The sequence below is a fragment of the Ciona robusta genome, chromosome 3 (assembly GCF_009617815.1).
Source record: "Ciona robusta chromosome 3, ASM961781v2".
NCBI lineage: Eukaryota > Metazoa > Chordata > Ascidiacea > Phlebobranchia > Cionidae > Ciona > Ciona robusta.
This window is the reverse complement of record NC_143237.1, coordinates 5070475-5090447: the sequence shown is the minus strand read 5'-3', so window position 1 is coordinate 5090447 and position 19973 is coordinate 5070475. Positions and strand designations below refer to the sequence as shown.

The following is a 19973-nucleotide window of genomic DNA, read 5'->3' as shown; positions in this document are numbered from 1 at the left end:
TACTAATTCGAAAAAAATATTAATTATGAGCAATAATATTCGTCATAAAAAAACATATTTATGAATTTCTTTACCGATCCAGCTTTGGGTATGTTATAGTGCTACGTATCACCTATAATGAATCATAGCGACGCCAACACAGTACAGATGATAAAATATGTTTTTGTAATATTTTTCCCCGGAACTGTTTTTAGTCGGTACGTATTTATTAGAGCTTGTAATGTATTTGTTCTTAGCTACTGCGCATCCGCAATAGCGCCCGGTACAAATATATCATGACTTGGTGGCCTTCTATTAGGCTTTGCTCGGTCCCTTTAATTGGTGCATGTCCGCCATGTCCACTATATCCATAAAATGCAGTTCACTATGTCCGCTATGTCCGCTATGTCTACTATGTCCGCTATGTCAAATATGTCCGCTATGTCCACTATGTCTGCTGTGTCCAGTATGTTCGCTATGTCCACTATGTAGTGAATATTGTGGAAATAGCGGACATAGTAAACGTCATGGACATAGCGAACATACTGAATATTGGGAACATAGCGGACATTGTGGACACAGCGGACATGCACTAATTAAAGAAACACTTCTTTGCTCTCTTGAACACTTGCTTATTTAATGGATACGGATGATTGAACTCTGTTTGTAAACAATGATGTGGGCCGATAGGGTGCTAGTGAAGAATCTTCCCCCCCCCCAACCTTATTTGCTAACCACTAACCCCCAACCCCTATAACCACTAACTACTAACCCCTATAACCACTAACCCCCTAACCATCAACACCTAACCCCCTAACTTAGGGGTTGGGGGTTAGGGGTTAGGATTTAGTGGTTAGAAAATAAGGTGGGGGTGGGGAGATTCTTCACTAGTACCACCAATTATACTAAAACAGAGAGTTATACTTGTTTTTTTACTGGCTCATTACGCTAATGTCTAATTATTGAAATCATTCATTTAAACAGGGTTCTATAAGCTACTGTAGTGTAAGTAATGTAAGTAAAGTCCATCTTAACTAAAATTCATTCATTCACATAAATGGGTGCTTATGGAAAATTTCAGTTCGCCATTGACAGAGGAGGAACCTTCACAGATATTTATGCTAAATGTCCAAGTACGTACATTATTAAATTTTGGTGCTAGTGAAGAATTCTCCCCCTACCTCCTACGTTTTCTGCTAGCCGCTAAATGTAACAACCAATCACTAACCTCTAACCCCCAAAAACCTTGACCCTAATTAATGATCCCAATGTACCAAACACTTTCCATCAGTCTAATATGTAACGATATAGTTTTAACATACGACTTATTATTCGAATGTCACTCTCTTCTTTTCACAAGTGGGCGCTCTTATTAAATTTAAAATTTTGAAAAAAATACACAAAGAAACACTTTAAATTGGTAATATAGTAGGGTGGGGGAAGATGGGACACTTTGTCGAACGAGACTTTTTTTTTTAATTTTCTTTTTATAGACCCCCATTTAATGATAATCAGGAAAATAAGATTACAGAATTATTTGACAGTATTATCACGACTTTATAAAACGCCCGTCAAAGCTGGTTACTGTTTTTAAATATTAAAAACATATGTAAAATAGAAACAGTATACTTTGAACAGTTAAAAAAATGCGAAATAGTAAGGTGCCATTTTTTAATAATCGCTAAATCATAGAAAAGCCAATGAATTTTTTAGTTTGCGTGTGCGATCAATTAAACTAGTTTCATAGCTTCATAAAACAACCTTGAATATTTCGTACAGTTTGATTTTGTCTCATAAAACTAGTTTTAGTTTTGTACAAAAACACTGAGATATAAGCATGAAGAAAATAGGCAGGGGTCAATATGACTTTAATTTGAGACAAAAACAACAAAAAAATATTGGTTTAATGTTATATATGTAAAGTTTCCTAGGCAAAGAAACAAGCACAGCCTGTTAAACTCGGTAGGTTAATTACAAGTTGTAGAATACTGCTAATGTAAATATATTTCAATTTAGAGTTCCATCTTCCCCCACATTGTAATTTTGTATGTTTTCAAAGCCAAACTTTGAAAGATTTGCTTTTAATTTAGTAATTTACACCTCCGGGGGTTTTCAACTATAAGATACTGATATAATAAAAAGATAATATTTTGAAAATTTATTCCAAATTTGGTCATTTGCACTTGGTGATAATTTATAAGAAGTGGCTTGTGCCAAAAACAGAGTAGTAATACCCAATTTGTAGCAAAAATAAAAACTTTATCAATAGTTATTATCAATTTTCTGTTATTAGAAGTTCATATATATTTGTAGGATACACCGTTGATGTTCGAACAATACCCATTGTCGTTCTTCAAACAATACCAATTGTTATGCAATAATATAATGTATAGGTAACATGTTAAAAACTATAGTAGTAGGGCAAGAAAAAGAATGTTTAGACTTAATTTTTTAAAGCGTACAGTATTATTTCGTGTTATTTACGTATATTCCTATTTATAAATACACTTAATAATCAAAATTAACAATGATTTTAAACTGTCCCATCTTATCCTGTGTGTTTTTGAATTTGTAAAATTTCACTTGTTGTGCGGATCACTAAATAACTCCTTGTGTGTTTTATTATATTTTATTAAATTGTTGTCAATTAATAAAGGAATGATAGTACTAATTCGCAGTATTACCCAAAAACCGTCATCTGTTTTAATTTTGGAAATATTAGGCAATATGTGCTTAAGAGTCCCATCTTCCCCCATTGTACTATAAGTGTAAAACAAATTACTTAAATACTGAAAATACCTTTATAAATATATAAAACACTAGTAAAAACATCTTTCCCAAATTAGGTAGGTTATATACGCTCTTTCGTTCTGTTAACTATCGTCGGCTCTGTGGTGTAACGGTTTGCCTGCCGTCGATTATTCTCTTTGTTTTGTTCTTACCGGGTTCGAATCCCGCACAGTGCAATACGTTTTATTTTTTTTAAGTTTTTTGTGTGATTGGCACGAGTTAGGGATTAGGGGGTTAGCGGGTTAAGTTTTATGTCTGTAAACTGTAAAACTTAGCAAAGTGGTTAGCACGTCTGCCCGGAACCCAGAGGGAATGTGTTCAAGGCTGGTCGCTGCTACCATTATGGGCGTGTGTCCATTAGCAAGACACTTAACCGCAATTGCTCCTACCCAGCGGTCACAAATACATGGCACTACAAGGAGAAGTAGGTACACAATTTCCGCTAGGAGGCGATGACAAATTCGTTTCTCTATTTTATGGAGAGCAGTTAGTTTTACGGTTTACACACGTAAGTTTTAAACCCCTAACCCTTTTCATGTATTATTTTTCAAAATTTTAAACTTAATAATTACTGCCCCTAGCGGAAATTATGTACCTACTTCTTTGCATAGTCCCAAGTGTCACAAATGGGTTAAAATATATAAAACAAGTTACATTCATTCATTTATATGTCTTACTCACCTCTAAAAAGTTTCATATCTAATATAAACGGATTTTGATAATTTTCTAAACTTTTAGTCAATTTAGTTATTTCTCTTGGTAGATGGCAAGAGTAGAGTCATGAAACTGCTCTCCGTGGATCCCGGTAACTATCCTGATGCACCGAGAGAAGGCATTAGAAGAATACTAGAAGAGGTTGGATTGTGTGGAAGTGTCATGTGTAGACAAGGCACTTGAAGCAATTTATTATGCCCAGTGTGTGTGGTTTGAATTGTCAGCCATACAGTAAAAATTAGTTCAGGTTCAGGATAACAAAAAATATCTCTTTGTTTATTAAAATGTAATAAAATTAGTAACATTGACTTATAGGAACTGGGAACTCCAATGCCTTCTTCGCAGCCAGTGGATACATCTCATATTGATTACATTAGAATGGGAACAACAGTAGCAACGAATGCGTTGTTGGAAAGAAAAGGAGAACGCATGGCACTTGTGATAACTCAGGGGTTTCGTGATTTGCTTCATATAGGAAATCAATCAAGACCAAAGATATTTGACTTGGTTTGTGTTTTTATTATGAAGTGAAACATAAGATTCAATAAATACCTTGGTGCATTGTTACTCAAAGCCAAACTATTGCACCAGTGGTCAACTACTGTATCCTTACGCTGGCAGTTGATTTAACAATAAAAAGTAAAAGGTTGTTACTACAGTTCACACATATTTTAGTTTTAACGATGGCTATATTAATAACATTCCTTTATACATTTGTAGTAAACTTGAATATAATGCAGCAAATAAAAGTTCCAAATGTTCTATATGAGGATATAGTGGAGGTGGAGGAAAGAATCATCTTGCATCAGGATAAATGTTGTTTGGATATTTCATCAGATGTGGTTATTGGCAGCACTAAGGAAAGGGTACAGCTACTATAAACTGTTTGTGTTTGTTTTTGTTGTGTTCCTGGGTTTGTATTGAGACGCCAAATTGTAGAGTGAAACGCTGGAATAGCAAATGAAACGCTCGAATAGCGAATGAAAACTAAGGCGAGCACACAAGTATATATAGGGCACTTAATTGCGACATAGCGACACAAATAACTACATAGCTACACAAAATAACTACATAGCTACACAATTAATAATTAATCACGCTGACTGCGGCACATTGCGCAGGGCAAATCACGTGACTAAGGCATGCAAGTGCGAACCACGCTGATTGCGGCACATTGCGCAGATCACGTGGCTACGGCATGCAAGTGCGCCCTTGTCGGGGGTGTGCCCGGAGGCGTGTCCACAACAGTTTTTATGTTTTATTTCTAATTAAATAGTTTTACTACTTTTAATGTTCTGCTGCTATTGCTATTAAACATAATCTGTCTAGGAAACTAATGCAATCGCATGATCACATTATATCAAACATTGGCTTGTACTAACACCTACATTAATAGATGATATGTTGAAAATCTAATTAATAAGGGGTCTTCATTTACATTTATTTTAATATATTAACCATGGATTAAATTTAGCTTTACAAGTGGAAGAAATTAAACGAAGAGAAACTTCGCAATGATCTCACCGCTATTCTAAACAAAGGAATAAAAAGCATTGCTGTTGCTCTTATGCATTCCTATACGTAAGACATAATTTGTTTTTCATCATAATGTTTTCTAGACACTTTCAATGCTAAAGTTTTGCTTTATTTACATTACATTTGCAACTATCTATGCTGTCACATTATGATTAGTATGATCACTTATGCCTTGTATTGTTATCATAAACATTGCAATTAAGGTGTGCAGATCATGAGCTGAAGGTTGGTGAGATTGCAACAGAACTGGGTTTCACTCAAGTTTCGTTATCTTCTAAAGTAATGTCTATGGTGAAGCTTGTACCAAGAGGTTTTACAGGTCTTTCCTTTTAATAAGTTTAATATATTGTGTAAAGTGGTAAAAAGTCAATAAATTAGTTGCTCTGACACTATCCTTTTGGCTAATATAGAAAAATTAAGTTATTTTTTTCATACAATTTTGTTTTTTTTATACAATTTATCTTTAAAAGTTTACTTTATTTCATTGTTCTGATTCAACATGCTTTTAAAAACTTTAATTATTTGTTCACAGCTTGTGTTGATGCTTACTTGACACCGAGCATTAAGAAATATCTGGCTGGATTTCAATCTGGTTTTGATGAGAATTTGAAAAATGTTCAACTTTTGTTCATGAAATCAGATGGTGGTTTGACTCCTGTTGATAAGTATGTTGATTTAATATTTTTATGTCAGTTGAACATGATCAGACCATTAATTGTGTTTTAATTCTGTTTCTATTATGGTAAAAAAATGCTCTAATTTTCGGCCATACAGAAAGTGAAGACACTCCTGCCAAGTTACATAAATGTTAGCTGATAGCTCATATACATTAGAACACCTCCTATGTTATAATGTTTGCTATTTCCTCAACAAGCCAGTATAAATGATGTTTTGAATGAAATTGAGTAAGCATAAAAATCTAAACGTTCATAATTGTTTTCATTTCTTAAATTTTACTAAACTGTAACTCAAAAAGGCATACCAACGGAACATCAAGATTTATATATCTTGAGTTGCTTAGAATATTTATAATTGAGGTGTTCTAATTAGGTTCAATGGCAGCAGAGCATTGCTTTCCGGGCCAGCAGGTGGGGTGGTTGGGTATTCAATGACATCATATGAAGATCAACCAGTCATTGGGTTTGATATGGGAGGTAAATATACTGACAAATAGTAGATATAGCTTTGTATTTCTAGGCACCTGGTAATTGTGTAATACTTTATAAAGTATGTTCGTTTTTTGTTTTTTTGTAATCTTTATAGGTGAGATCCTTTTTAAAGAACTGGGATTTAGGCCACATTCGGCCCATTACCCCAACACTCAGAAAGTCTATTTAAGTCCTTTATGCGACTAGTGCCCCAACACCGCATCGCACTCAGACGCGTATTTTAAAGTGTTTGCGTTACTGGTTGTTCAATAAATTTTAGTGTTTACCAGTTAAATAATTATTTTTTATTGTATAGTTGTAAGTCAAAAGTTGGCTGTTGTAAATCGTTTGGTGATATTCAGGTTCAGAAATGTTGATCATGAGACTCATAATTGCAATGTTTAGTGGAGCTGTTAAATTTAATTTTATTATGTTCTAGTTTTTCATGTTGATTTGTGCAGTTTGTTTATTGGCTGGCATGGATTACTTTTGACTGTATTAATTTCTAAATTTTATTCGAATAAGGTGCTTGTATATGGAGGATGTAGATTTTAGAAACTCTTGTTTAATCCCATTAATGATCGTGGTTACATTACTGCAGTGGTTTCCAAACTGTGTTATGCGAAGGTCTCCCAGGTGGTACGCAAGCTACTTTAAGTTCACATCCAACAATCGCGAGGCGTTGCTTTACGCGCGTACACAGTATTCTTTGCAAATTATCTATACTTTAATTCTACGCATACGTGAAAATGCATTTTAGACACCTGCAGGCTAAACATTCAAGGGGAATTAATCCGTGTGAATCCCTACGTAACAAACATGCTGCTTGCAGCTGAGGAAAACGTCATAAAAATACAGCATCCCTAGTGCTACTTCTGAAACATATTTAGGTTGTTTATTACTACCTGCTGCACTGTAATAGGCGCCGTGGTATAGTGGTTAACGCGCCTGCCTGGGTATAAAGTAAGTTACATTCATTCATTCATAGGCAAGTTTCATTTATTTTACATGCAAATGTGAGAAAGGCAGTTCCAAGTTTGTATGGGTCAATATAAGTGATTTCCAGCAGCAGATAATGGGTAACAACACCAATGATACAGTACTTTAAACAGTTTTTCTCTTTTTTTAAATCTATACACTATAAGTTGTGTTAAATGTTGATTGATTCTTGTTATTTATCATGTAATATTTATACGTGTTCCACTGTGTATAGGAACATCAACAGATGTTAGCAGATACAATGGTCAGTATGAACATATATTTGAAAGCACTTCTGCAGGTGTTACAATACAAGCACCACAGGTTGGTTAAAATAAATTAAAGTGGCATACTGACGAAAAATCAAAATTTGTATATTTATAAAGATGCTTGAATGTGATCTAATGTCATCAGTCGTATCACCAACAGCCAACCGATGTCGTATAATTAACCGCTGGAATATTAGAAATCTGCCATGCAACAGTTGTTATGAATATAAATAAAAATAAATTTAACTAAACATAGCCACAATAAAAGTTCTATATTATTTTTTTGACCAAATACAAGCTTACAGTTATGCAGCACTTTTTCGCACATTTTTAAAGATAAATTTTAGCACAAACACCCACCTTTTTTAAAACAAATATACAGGAATCATTTTATACAAAGTTTGATTTCTCGTTGGTATGCTTTTGCGGGTAGAGTCTTATACCATGTGTTTGATCTTCCGTTTATGTATTTTAAAGCAGTAAAAAATTAGGTTCAGATGGTAGTAATTTTTTTACTTTATCATCAGTTACAGTTTACTAAATATAAGAATAAAAATTAAAAATTTACAGATCACAACTTTAAGAACCAGATAGTAAATTATATTTAGTAATTTTTGTAAACTGATATTAAGAAGTGTTTACTATTGATAAATATCTTTGTCTTCCTAATAATACGAGATCCCATAACAGCTGGATATCAACACAGTTGCAGCAGGTGGAGGATCCATGCTGTTTTTCAGATCTGGTCTCTTTGTTGTGGGTCCCCAGTCAGCTGGGGCACATCCTGGACCCACTTGCTATAGAAAGGGTGAGTAAAGTTTACACAAACAAAAATAAAATAATATAATGTTTTCGCTTGATTTTAGGAGGTCCTCTCACCGTGACAGACGCTAACTTGTGTTTGGGTAGATTACAACCTCAGTAAGTGAAGTTTGTTTGTTTTGCTGCTGCGATTACCATCAAACATAATATATAAGTGCTTATGCAGCTAAAAAAATCGACATTTAAAAAAAACATTAAGTTATGCATTACATAAGTTTCACTGAATGGAATATGAACTGTTGGTAGTAGTATCTTTGCTGGTCGAAGAGGTTAATAAATAATGGTTTTAATATCTATTTAGGTACTTTCCCAAAATATTTGGAAAATCTGAAAACTTAGGCTTGGATATCTCAGCTACGAAAGAAGCTTTTATATTACTTACAGGTTTGTTTGTGCCAAAACTGATAAGACTGGGTTCAAATTTTTACAATACTAAAAAAGGAAGGCACAAAATGTGTTTTTATTACGGTATTGCACAAAAAGTCAGTGTTTACAAAAAATATGTTCCAGTTACATCAGCATAATGTGTTTGTTTCAGAGGAGGTGAATCAATTCATGTCATCATCAAACAAGTTACATGAAGCATTGTCAGTCGAACAGGTTGCTATGGGCTTCATCTGCGTTGCTAATGAATCCATGTGTCGGCCAATCAGAGCCCTTACTCAGGTATGACAAATTACAAAACCACAAATTAGCTGATTTTGAGATAAAAGTTAAAAACCCTCTTATTTACTTTCATTAATTTTCCAGGCGAAAGGCCATGATACTTCAGGACACGTGTTGTCTTGTTTTGGTGGTGCAGGTGGTCAGCATGCATGTGCCATTGCTAGATCACTTGGAATGTCAAAAGTTTTCATCCACAAGTAAGTTTGCTCTTGTTTGTACAACACATTGCTTAATGTATTTTTAACAGATATTCTGGTATATTATCAGCATATGGCATGGCACTTGCTGATGTGGTACATGAAACACAAGAATCTGCTGCATGTCAATTTAACAAAGGTTAGATTTAATCTAATTCCATGATAAATTGAACTTATTTTAATATCAAATGAAATAATAGAAGATAAGTACTTTTCCTTTTCTTTATTAAAATTGTCGCAACCAAGTCTTGAAATAAGTATTTCTGTTGTTGTTATGTTTTTCACGGAAGCATATATTTACTTACACAAAAAATTGTTAATTACTTTTATCTTCTTTTATTAGAAAACCTTCCATGGATTGATGGTCGGATTGATAGTCTTTCCCATCAATGCTGCCAGCAACTAAAATCTCAGGGATTTTCATCACAACAAATTTGCACTGAGGTGTATTTGAACCTGCGTTACGATCGCACTGACTGTGCATTGATGTGCTCACCTTCAACCAAGATTGGAAAGGATGTTTCAAAACATGGAGACTTTTTGGAAACTTTCACTAGTCGGTTTGTAATAACGTTGCCACGCCTTCCGTGTCCATAACAGTTGCTTTACAGATAGTGTATGCACAAAAATACTTTAAACACACAATTAATACAAACACTGCCTTACAGATAAAGTTCTTTGACACATATAGGTTTTCTTATTGTCTAAGTTGGAAGTTACTTTTATATACTCTGCGGTGGGACAATAGTCATTATAACACAGGTGTTCTGTTTCAACCACCTTGTGCCTACTTACAAGTTTCTATGTATGTAACTTAGTGAGTGATTGTTTTTTTTTTACTCAATGACCAACAGTTTAGACAACTTAAAGAGAACACTGGGTTGGATAGCAACGCTGTTAAATTTTTTACCCAATGACGTATATCAGGCGTGCCCAACCCGTCGACCGCGGTCTACCGGTAGTTTATTTTTTCTGTTTATTCGTATTCAAAGCCTGTCTAAAGATGTGTGACGTTTTTCGTTTGTTGCATATTAAAAACATTTCAGTTAGTTTTGGTAACGAAGTCATTGAAATTTGTGTAGTAATTAAAGTAGTTTTGTTGCTGATAAGTTAAAACCATGGTCCATGAGCATGGTTCATTGAACCGATGCAGTTGCTTATACAGGTGATAAACGCATACAAGAGATATTTCGGCATACGTTGACGCTAGCTGGTAGACCGCGTGCAGTTGGTTAGTTGAAAAGTAGATCTTGGGTCAAAAAAGGTTGGGCACGCCGGTTGACAATGGTAGCAAGGTAGGGCCTTGAACACATAACCCTTGGACTATAGACAGGCGCACCAACTGCCTTCCTTTGCATTTTTGGTTGGTTATCTCGTTCTGCAAAAGAAAAAATATTTTTTAAATTCCAGCTATCACACTGAGTTTGGTTTCACCATTCCTGGTCGCACGATATTCGTGGATGACATCAGGGTACGAGGTGTCGGTAAATCTGGAATCTCTGTCACACAGAGTGTCGGCATGGATCATGGAAGAAAATTGAGAGTGAAAGCACCAAAATGTGAAACTGTAAGTAAAGTGGTTGTAATGTATTAACTATTAATCTTTTAAAAAACTACTAAAATGTTTTAAAAGGTTTGACATTAGCTTTGTACAGATAACCCAGTCTGCATTAAATGGAACTTTTTACCTTTTACGAAAACGTAACCAACAAAAATCAAGTCCAACCACTAGTGGTAATTGAGAAATACGTTCCACCTTAATGGCATCGTCAGTCTCTTATTCAAATAGGAATTGGTTGTGTTTTTGTAGCACCAGACCATTATTGCATCATATGATCGTTTGTATGCTACTTCACTAGTTGCAACACAATCTTTATGTAGTTTACCTGATTTAAGGTTGTTCAGTGTTACTTTGAAGATGGATATCAAGAAACTTCGGTTTATTTGTTCGAACAACTCTCTCATGGTCACCACTTTCAAGGTCCAGCAATCATCATTGATAAGAACAGCACGATATTGGTTGAACAAGATTGCTCTGCAGAAATAACTGAAAATGGTAATATAATAAAACCTTTAAATGTAAAGATTGACCACAACGTAAAAACTCAAGTTTTTCTTTTTTTTTCTTTTATAGTTTAATACCATAAACCCATTGAATTCCATGTGTATAATTTAATATGATTGCATTATTTGCATATTTACAAAGTGTTAGGTTATTCATTTGAGTCGACTTACCTTATCGTCCAAAATTTAAGAAACCTACACCATGTGACTATGAACACTATGGAACTTCATGGAGCATGGGGTGCATTTGTTTAGCAAGGTAAACAACTCCTTGTACATTTCAGGAGACATCACTATCAAAGTTGGAAGTGGAAAATTAAATAAGGTTGGGACAGAACTCGACTCCATTCAACTTTCTATATTTTCACACAGGTTTAGATTTATTAACATTTTTTTATATTAGGAGTGTTATACAAATTAGGTAACCTACACATTTAATGTTTGGAAACAACAATTAACTTTTTATTTACTGCAGGTTCATGAGTATTGCAGAGCAGATGGGTCGCATATTACAAAGAACTGCAATTTCTACCAATATAAAGGTAGTCAACCAAATTTAAATCAAATAATTAGAAATCCATTCCTTACGAATAGAAATCTATTCCTTATGAACCCACCAGCATGCACCTTATGATTCAGGCATGTATCTTACTGTTTTCCTTATGTTCTTACAGGAAAGATTGGATTTCTCGTGTGCACTGTTTGGGCCCGATGGTGGTCTGGTGTCAAATGCTCCTCACATCCCAGTTCATCTTGGTGCGATGCAGGAAGCAGTGCAATACCAGGTGCTTTACTTTTCTAGCAGGAATAAACAGCCAAGTCAATTAGTTATTGTGTTTTCCTAATTTTTCTATATTTTATAATTTTGATGAATATAAATCCTTGTTGTATTTCACAGATGAAACATTTGGGTGACAATATAAAAGAAGGAGATTGTATTCTTTCTAATCATCCTTTAGCCGGTGGTAGTCACTTGCCAGATCTTACAGTTATTACTCCGGTCAGTAAAATTGGAAAACAAATACTAAATCAAATAATTAATTGAAACTAACTGTTTAAGTTAAATCACTTTAATTTGTTCAAGTTTTGTCCAATATTTTAAAAGTTTTATATGCGTTAAGAAATTACGTTGTATTGATCCTATTACCTATTCAAAAGTTATTTTGAATAGGTTTTTGCTCCGGGCCACAAAAATCCAATATTCTTTCTTGCAAATCGAGGACACCATGCAGACATAGGAGGAACAACTCCTGGGTCGATGCCTCCTCATTCAACATCAATCAAACAGGAAGGAGCGGTGTTTAAATCATTTAAACTTGTTCGAGATGGAAAGTTTCAAGAAAAAGGTCAGTCATATTTTGTAATAAAATGTAATTACTAATTAGTTGTTTGAATATACATAACGCTTGAATTTGTAAGAGTTTATATCAACTTGGTACCTTTGGCTTTGCTTGAATTATTCAATTCCTTTTTTAAAACTTTTAAAAACAAGAGAAGTTTCTTAATCGTATGTTTCACCGTATTAAAAAAAAATTAAATTAGATACCAATCCATTAAATGGCTGTAAACTGTTTTTTTTGTGACAGAAGTAACAGAAGCACTGATGGAACCAGGAAAGAAGGAAGGATGTAGTGGAACTCGTAATCTTCATGACAACCTTGCTGATTTACGGGCACAAGTTGCAGCCAATCAAAGGGTTGGTTATAACTTATAACATGAAATTTGTACAATGGTATTTTCGTATTTAAGTATTATTTAGATACTGAGTATTCTCAAATTAAAAAGAAAAAAAGTTTTTTTTTTAATTTTGTAGTATTAACCTATAAATATTTGAATTTAGTTTATTATTTTTAGGGAATTCATCTAGTTAATGAACTGATAGAAGCATATGGACTACCTGTTGTGCAAGCATACATGGGTCATATACAATCCAATGCTGAAGTAGCAGTACGTGACCTTTTACGTGTTGTAGCAAGGTCAACTAAGGTCAGTCCCCTTGAATTACCTGATATGGTCAGTTTGTCAGCAGAAGATTTCTTGGATGATGGATCAAAAATCAAATTGAGAATTGATATTGACTCAGAGAAGGTAAAGTTGAGATTTTAATTTAACTGGTGTTATATTGGTTGGATAATAATACAATCCTGCCAAAGGATTTCAATTTACAAGAGACCATTGAGAGATACTTGCCTATTTCCTTTATACTATGGGACCACAAACTTAATTATGTTTTTTGCCTCAGGGATCGGCAGTGTTTGACTTCTCAGGAACTTTCCCGATGGTTCTAAACAATCTTAATGCACCTAAAGCAATCACATTATCTGCAATCATATATTGTCTACGTTGTATGGTTGGTTATGATGTGCCATTAAATCAGGTATTGACTAATATTTACACACCAGTATGTGCAAAACTTTTATTTGTCTTTTTTCTTTAATTGTAAAAAAATTCCAACCAGGGATGTTTGGCTCCTGTTGACATCCGCATCCCAAAGTGGAGCATCCTCGATCCAGAAGAGCACGCAGCTGTGGTTGGTGGAAATGTTCTCACCTCACAGAGAATTGTTGATGTAATAATGAAAGCTTTTAAAACTTGTGCAGCATCTCAGGTTTAGTGTTTGTTTTTGTCTCTGTTCTATTACTGTACTGCATTAACTAATTCAAGAAGTTGGGAATTTGTTAAATTGTTTCACTATAACTACTTATTATAACACAGGGTTGCATGAACAACATAACATTCGGTGATAATGAAGTTGGATATTATGAAACAGTTGCTGGTGGTGCTGGGGCAGTAAGTATCATGTTGATCCAAACTGAATGAATGAATAAATGTGGCTTGATCCTTGCATGGCTATAAAACGACATTCATTATAACAGGGGTGTTCATACACGTCGTGCCACCTTAGTTATTATTTTTGGATTTTTTTGTGTATGGTTGATAACTTGGACAATTTATTAGTGACCACTGGGGTGTAGTCATTAAAGTATTTTGTCCAAGGACACATACACCGCAATGGTAGCAATGACCAAAGTTAGTATAGACCAAGTTGGGAAACGAATTGTAAAACAACGAGTCTTGTTATCCATTGTCTTGCTTCTATGACGTCATAGACGCCACCATTACGGGGCCCACGGCATAGCATTTTATCATTGCTGGGTGCTGTTTTTTGTTTAAATATTGCGATTTTTTAAAAACTAAGCATTTCTGCCCGTAAAAATGGGTCTCTACTAATGTTATATCTTATCACAATAATAAACCTCACAAAAATAATCAACTTTTATTGAACACTGAATCGATTAAAGAGTAAATAAACAGAAAATATCAAGTTTACTAACCAAAAACATAAAAGAACTTGTTTAAAATATAAAAATACAAACAAAAACGCATAACATTACCATAAACTGTTGTATCTAGCTGCAGTTTTGCATGTAAATTGCCGTGATTTTACTTTTTGGCTCACAAACTTAACACGTATACCCGGCAACGAAACTGAAGGTATCTTTGTAAAATTTGCCTAATATCGAAGTGACATTGAGGAAAACAATACTGAGTTACTATTTTTGGTTCTCTGCTTGAATTAGTAAGCTACCTTTTCTGCGTTCCGGGTCTTTATGAAATCGGAAAACGCGAACACCTTATCTACTAGTACTTAAGCAGTTTGGAGCTGCATGTCCACTCATGTTGGATTATAAATGTAGTAAAGAATGGCTCTATAGATTCTTAGGTATGATCATATACTATTATGTAAACTAAGCTGATTGCTGCTACTCTTAATCGCCAACGTGAAGTACCCTGTTAAACCACACTGTACGCCGAAAACCAGTCAAAATATTAATTTACTCCACATTAATTCCTAGATTTATTATTATATAACAAGATTTATATTAGAAAATATATTTTAAATGTTAAAACAACCGCTATACATGTTTTCTAGCTTTGTATCGCTTACAAGAACTGAATGAACACATGCCGACCATGCATTTGTATAGGCGATTCACGCTCTGTGGGCTCCGTAATGGCAGACACGAGTGCCGTTTCCTAACTTGGTCTATACTAACTTTGGCAATGACAAGTCTTGAACTCATTACATCCGAGTTAGAAGCAGGCGTGATAACCATTTTGCCACAACACTGGACTTTCACAATATGTTTTTCTAAGTTCAACCAGTTAAACTGCCGAAGAAATTATAATTTGTAAAAATTATATATGTTAAAATATATCATTTGCTTTAAGTGTTGTTATGCTGTTTCAAAACATCTTTTCTTATAATTAGGGTCCCACCTGGCATGGACGTAGTGGAGTTCATACTCACATGACAAACACAAGGATAACTGATCCTGAAATCCTAGAAAGAAGGTAACATGTATAACTGATAATCGTGACGCATTCACAGTTTTTATTGCACACACTATTTTTGGAGTAATATTATGGTGGCATTAGTCTATTTGCTGTTCTTTTCTAAATAGAAATTGTTTGTAAACGACACTGTGACACAACACAACTGTTACAGCGTTAGCTTCTTAACTGCAGGATACCAAGCTTGAAGGACAAATGTTGTCAATGCCCTATGTTTTGGCGGCAATTTGCAATGTCAATGTCGCCAAAAAGTGACATGATCTTTCCATAAGCGCCTATTTATTACTTTATAAAAGTGGTTTCATCATGCTGTAAATACTATGAATTATGTATGGAATTTTAGTACATATACTTACACTTTGTACATAAACATTTTTAGATATCCTGTGATTCTTCAAAATTTTAAACTTAACCCAGGTACGGGTGGAAGGGGTGAATATGTGGGAGGGGATGGGGTGGTTAGGGAAATGTTATTTCGAAAGAATCTTGTCCTTTCTGTATTAACAGAGCGTAGAGTATTTCCACCTTATGGTTTGGAAGGTAAGCAAGTTTATTAACAAGTAATTTATATTTGACCCAAAATATACTTAATCTTGGTTATTTACAATGACGTGTGTAATCTTTTATCTGGTTATTTATGGCATTATCCATAACATGACATATTTTTTAGTTTTACTTTTGATTACAAAAAACAAAGGTGATACTTAGCTAACATTGCAAAGAGATAAGAAATAACAGCACAAGGATCATTTAAGTTAAACAGTATTGGTCAAAAATTGTGGCGTTTAAAACCTATAAGAAGGTATTGTAAGAAACGGGTATGTAATGACATGACCCACACAATGGGGAATGCTTTAAAGAAGTTTTATGGCGAAACAAAACCCTTTAAAAGAAATTCCAACGATAGTTTAGAATGAACTGTTTCATGTTTACATTTATGGATCGCATAATCAGTACTGAAATGCTTTGCTTAATAATATTCGTATAAACTCAGGGTAAGACAGAACTTTTTTTTTAAATCTTTTTTAATGAGTGTCAACAGGATGACAGACGAAAGAAATGTTACAGTATTATTCAACATTGTTCTCAATCTGCAAACACAAAAAGTGTGGTCAACAAAGCCTGGCAAAGATAAAAATGTTGTTAAGTTTTAAAATTCGGTGTTCAACGACTATAACATAATTTTATTGGCTGTAAACAGCATTCTAATAAGATGTTCATTTTAATTGCTTGGTAAATTATTTTATAACTCCCAAATTTTTTTAGCTTTTAAGTTTGAATCATCAATCCAATATCGTAGTTTAACCAGAAGGCCGATATATTTCTTACAGTTTAATGATTCATAAAATTAGTTTTTGTTTTATGGAAAAAAAACTGAGCTATTTATTACTTTAGGAAAAAAGTTTACGCGACAAAGAAACTAGCACAGCCTGGTAATTCCTGTAAGTTAACTTCAAGTTGCAGAATACTATTATTATAAAATTTTACGATTTTTTGTCCTGTCCTACCCCACTTCGTAGTTTTTTTTGCCAGACTTTGAAGGGTTTCCTTTTAATTTATTATTGTATACCTCCTGGGGAATTCAAATGTAATAACAAGATCATATGTGTAAAGATATTTAAAATTTAGCCACATGCGCTTAATTTTTATAAGAGACCTGTGATAGCTTTTGAGAAGTAGCTTGTGTGAAAAATAGTGTAGCAGTACAGTACCCAATTTGGGGCAAAAATATGAACTTGACTAACAGTTATTATTAATTTTCTGTCATTACAAGTTTAAATTTAATTGTAGGATACAATATTTATTAATTGACGCCCTAACAGTACCAATTATTGTTCAAACAATTCCAATTTTTTTAGAATAACAAGCTGTAACGTTAAAAACTAAAGCGGTTTGGCAAGACAAGGAATGTATAAATTTGTTTTTCGAAGCGTACGATTTTATATCAGGGTATTGATGTGTATTCCTAACAATGAATTCGATTGTTAATCAAAATTAACAAGGATTTTGAAAGTGACAGTTGCTAAATAACTCCACGCGTGTTCTAATATATAGTTTAGAATTGTTGTCAAATAATAAAGGCATGATAGTAATATGAATGAATGAATGTAACTTACTTTATTCTCGCGTGGCCGGAAAACGACCGTCGTTATCACACGGGTTTTACCAGCTCGTACCAGCTTACGAGTTGCCATGTATGTTACTTTGTGGGTGATTATTTTTTTGGATTTTTTAATTTTTTTTTGTATGGCTGATAATTTGGACAACCCATTAGTGCCACTGGGTTGAAGCAATTGTCGTTAAGTGTCTTGCCAAAGGACACATACGCCCACAATGGTAGCAGCGACGAGCCTTGAACCCATTACCTAATGGTTACAGGCAGGCACGCTAACAACTACGCCACGGCGCCGGACGTATAATTCATGGAATCATTTAAAAACGGTCATATGTTTTGAGTTTTGAAATATTGGGCAACATGTGCTTAAGGGTCCCGTCTTACCCCACTCTTCTATTTTATTCAAGTTAATTAATCAAAGCTGTCAAAATGGTTGTATGGTAAGTTTGGGAAAGATGTTGCTGAGACAAGATGAATTTCTATTTTACTTGATTTCACATTTCCATATTGGTATAATGTTATAGTACTGTGGGATAAGATGGAAGACCGTTAGCACCTAAATTCCATATTTCATGTTCTTGTTTTAAAAAGTTACCAACGCTCTTTTACTACAGTTTTAAAATTCTGTAATTCTACGGTTAAAGAATACTTGTTTACTATCAAATGGGACGGCATAATAAAATGTCCGACCTTACCCTACCCTACTATATTCACTAGTTTTGACAGTATTTTTTTAAGACCCAACAAAGCGCGCACCATTGGTGATCGCTGTTGTTATTAAAAATATGTGTTCTACGGACACAACAATTTTGAAGGCTGAAAAACACAATAATAAGATGCTAAGCTGAATCATACAAAAAAACAACACTGGAATTTTGTAGTTTAAAGAGTTTGAATCATTATTCCAGTAGGCCTAGGTATCGTAGTTTATAGGTTGACATACTTCTTACAGTTTGTTTTTGTCTAATAATATTAGTTCTGTTTTTTTTTAGGGAATTTAAGTGGGGTAAGGAGCACCTCGTATTCTTTAATATGTTTTTAATGTGTTGTCAGGTAATAAAAGTTTCATGGTAGTACAATTAACAATTTCACGGTATTCTACATTATATGACAAATGATTTCCATAATGTCCCATGGGATAACACGCCTTGGATAATTCTCTGCGTTTACGTCGTCATGAGTATGTCGCCCGGCTAGCTCAGTCGGTAGAGCGTTGGACTCTTAATCCAACGGTCGTGGGTTCGAGCCCCACGTTGGGCGCCTTTTTTTCGAATAATTTTCATAGTGTCCCATGGCATAACACGCCGTGGATAACTCGCTGCGTTTACGTCGTTAGGAACATGTCGCCCGGCTAGCTCAGTCGGTAGAGCGTTGGACTCTTAATCCAACGGTCGTGGGTTCGAGCCCCACGTTGGGCGCCTTTTTTTCGAATAATTTTCATAGTGTCCCATGGCATAACACGCCGTGGATAACTCGCTGCGTTTACGTCGTTAGGAATATGTCGCCCGGCTAGCTCAGTCGGTAGAGCGTTGGACTCTTAATCCAACGGTCGTGGGTTCGAGCCCCACGTTGGGCGTATTTTTTTCTATTTGATGTAATTACTTTTAACCCTTTATCAAACCTAGGTGGAGATCCCGGAAAGGTTGGTTGCAACTTATTGTATCGCCATAATGGACCAAAAATAAGTCTTGGTGGGAAAAACTCCGTAGAAGTGAACGCTGGGGTTCGTGCTGAAATCTAATTCATAATAAAACGGGTTTCGTAATTTATTTATTTACACGATTTGTTTCTCCTACAGGATGTCTTCCGCTTGGAAACACCGGGAGGTGGCGGATTTGGATCAGAACCTTCCAACGACGAAAGTCCAAGGAAACGTCGGAAATTAAAAGATGATGTTCAAACTTTTGTTGAACGGGGAAGTGTGTTTGAATACTCCCAACAGCAAACCGCTCATTGAGCGTTACCGTTTAATTTTACGTATTCACTCCCAAATGTGTTCATACTCGTATAACCATAGTTTAATAAACAAGTTTAATGCTGTATTATTAAACTATGGTATAACTACGGGGGTATATAAGTGATGTGATTAGGAAATAATTTATTGAAATATTGTAAACATGCTGTGAAATATTCGAATTAAACAGAAATTTACAATCTACCACAAAGTAAGTTCGTTTAACGTTTATTTAACGAGTATCTCCCAAGAAAGCACCGCATGTTATAGAATCAATTGGCGAACTTCATGCTTGTTCAAGCTTATATATAAATGAATAAAAAATAAGACATTTTTTTCGGTGATTGTATAATTTGGAAACTTGAGCGTAAAGATGTAATTTTA

At 34.5% G+C, this 19973-nt stretch overlaps 1 protein-coding gene and 3 non-coding genes across 6 annotated transcripts; all 4 read left to right on the top strand.

The window, feature by feature from the left end:
* The first annotated feature begins 937 nt into the window (after positions 1-937).
* On the top strand, positions 938-19793 carry LOC149738417 (5-oxoprolinase-like). Of its 3 annotated transcripts, XM_089873711.1 has the most exons (33): positions 969-1112; positions 3163-3277; positions 3533-3624; positions 3799-3990; positions 4224-4349; positions 4958-5064; positions 5223-5338; positions 5552-5684; positions 6070-6173; positions 7381-7469; positions 8105-8222; positions 8281-8335; positions 8538-8620; positions 8775-8902; positions 8987-9099; positions 9150-9238; positions 9443-9659; positions 10510-10666; positions 10996-11155; positions 11448-11535; positions 11639-11705; positions 11838-11948; positions 12062-12163; positions 12335-12509; positions 12750-12859; positions 13018-13251; positions 13406-13540; positions 13622-13771; positions 13879-13953; positions 15437-15519; positions 15899-16059; positions 19261-19358; positions 19434-19793. In XM_089873711.1, the coding sequence occupies exons 3-33, from the start codon at positions 3550-3552 to the stop codon at positions 19590-19592; spliced, it is 3810 nt and encodes a 1269-aa protein (XP_089729837.1). In that variant the 5' UTR covers positions 969-1112; positions 3163-3277; positions 3533-3549; the 3' UTR covers positions 19593-19793. The 3 variants fall into 3 exon arrangements, with proteins under 3 accessions (XP_089729838.1, XP_089729836.1, XP_089729837.1); XM_089873710.1 differs by lacking the exon at positions 3163-3277 and having other exon boundaries at positions 939-1112; XM_089873712.1 differs by lacking the exons at positions 3163-3277; positions 19261-19358 and having other exon boundaries at positions 938-1112.
* Trnak-cuu (transfer RNA lysine (anticodon CUU)) lies at positions 18823-18895 on the top strand. Its single transcript has one exon. It is a non-coding gene; the product is annotated as a tRNA-Lys (tRNA).
* On the top strand, positions 18981-19053 carry Trnak-cuu (transfer RNA lysine (anticodon CUU)). Its single transcript has one exon. It is a non-coding gene; the product is annotated as a tRNA-Lys (tRNA).
* On the top strand, positions 19139-19211 carry Trnak-cuu (transfer RNA lysine (anticodon CUU)). The gene has a single exon. It is a non-coding gene; the product is annotated as a tRNA-Lys (tRNA).
* Positions 19794-19973: the final 180 nt, after the last annotated feature.

What these genes read in the sequence shown, in the direction of transcription:
- LOC149738417 (XM_089873710.1), top strand. Translation starts at nt 1,037, where the DNA reads ATGGGTGCTTATGGAAAATTTCAGTTCGCCATTGACAGAGGAGGAACC. An exon ending in CTTTCTATATTTTCACACAG is followed by an intron (nt 11,536 to 11,638) that starts GTTTAGATTTAT and finishes TATTTACTGCAG; the next exon opens with GTTCATGAGTATTGCAGAGC. An exon ending in TCCACCTTATGGTTTGGAAG is followed by an intron (nt 16,060 to 19,260) that starts GTAAGCAAGTTT and finishes TATCAAACCTAG; the next exon opens with GTGGAGATCCCGGAAAGGTT.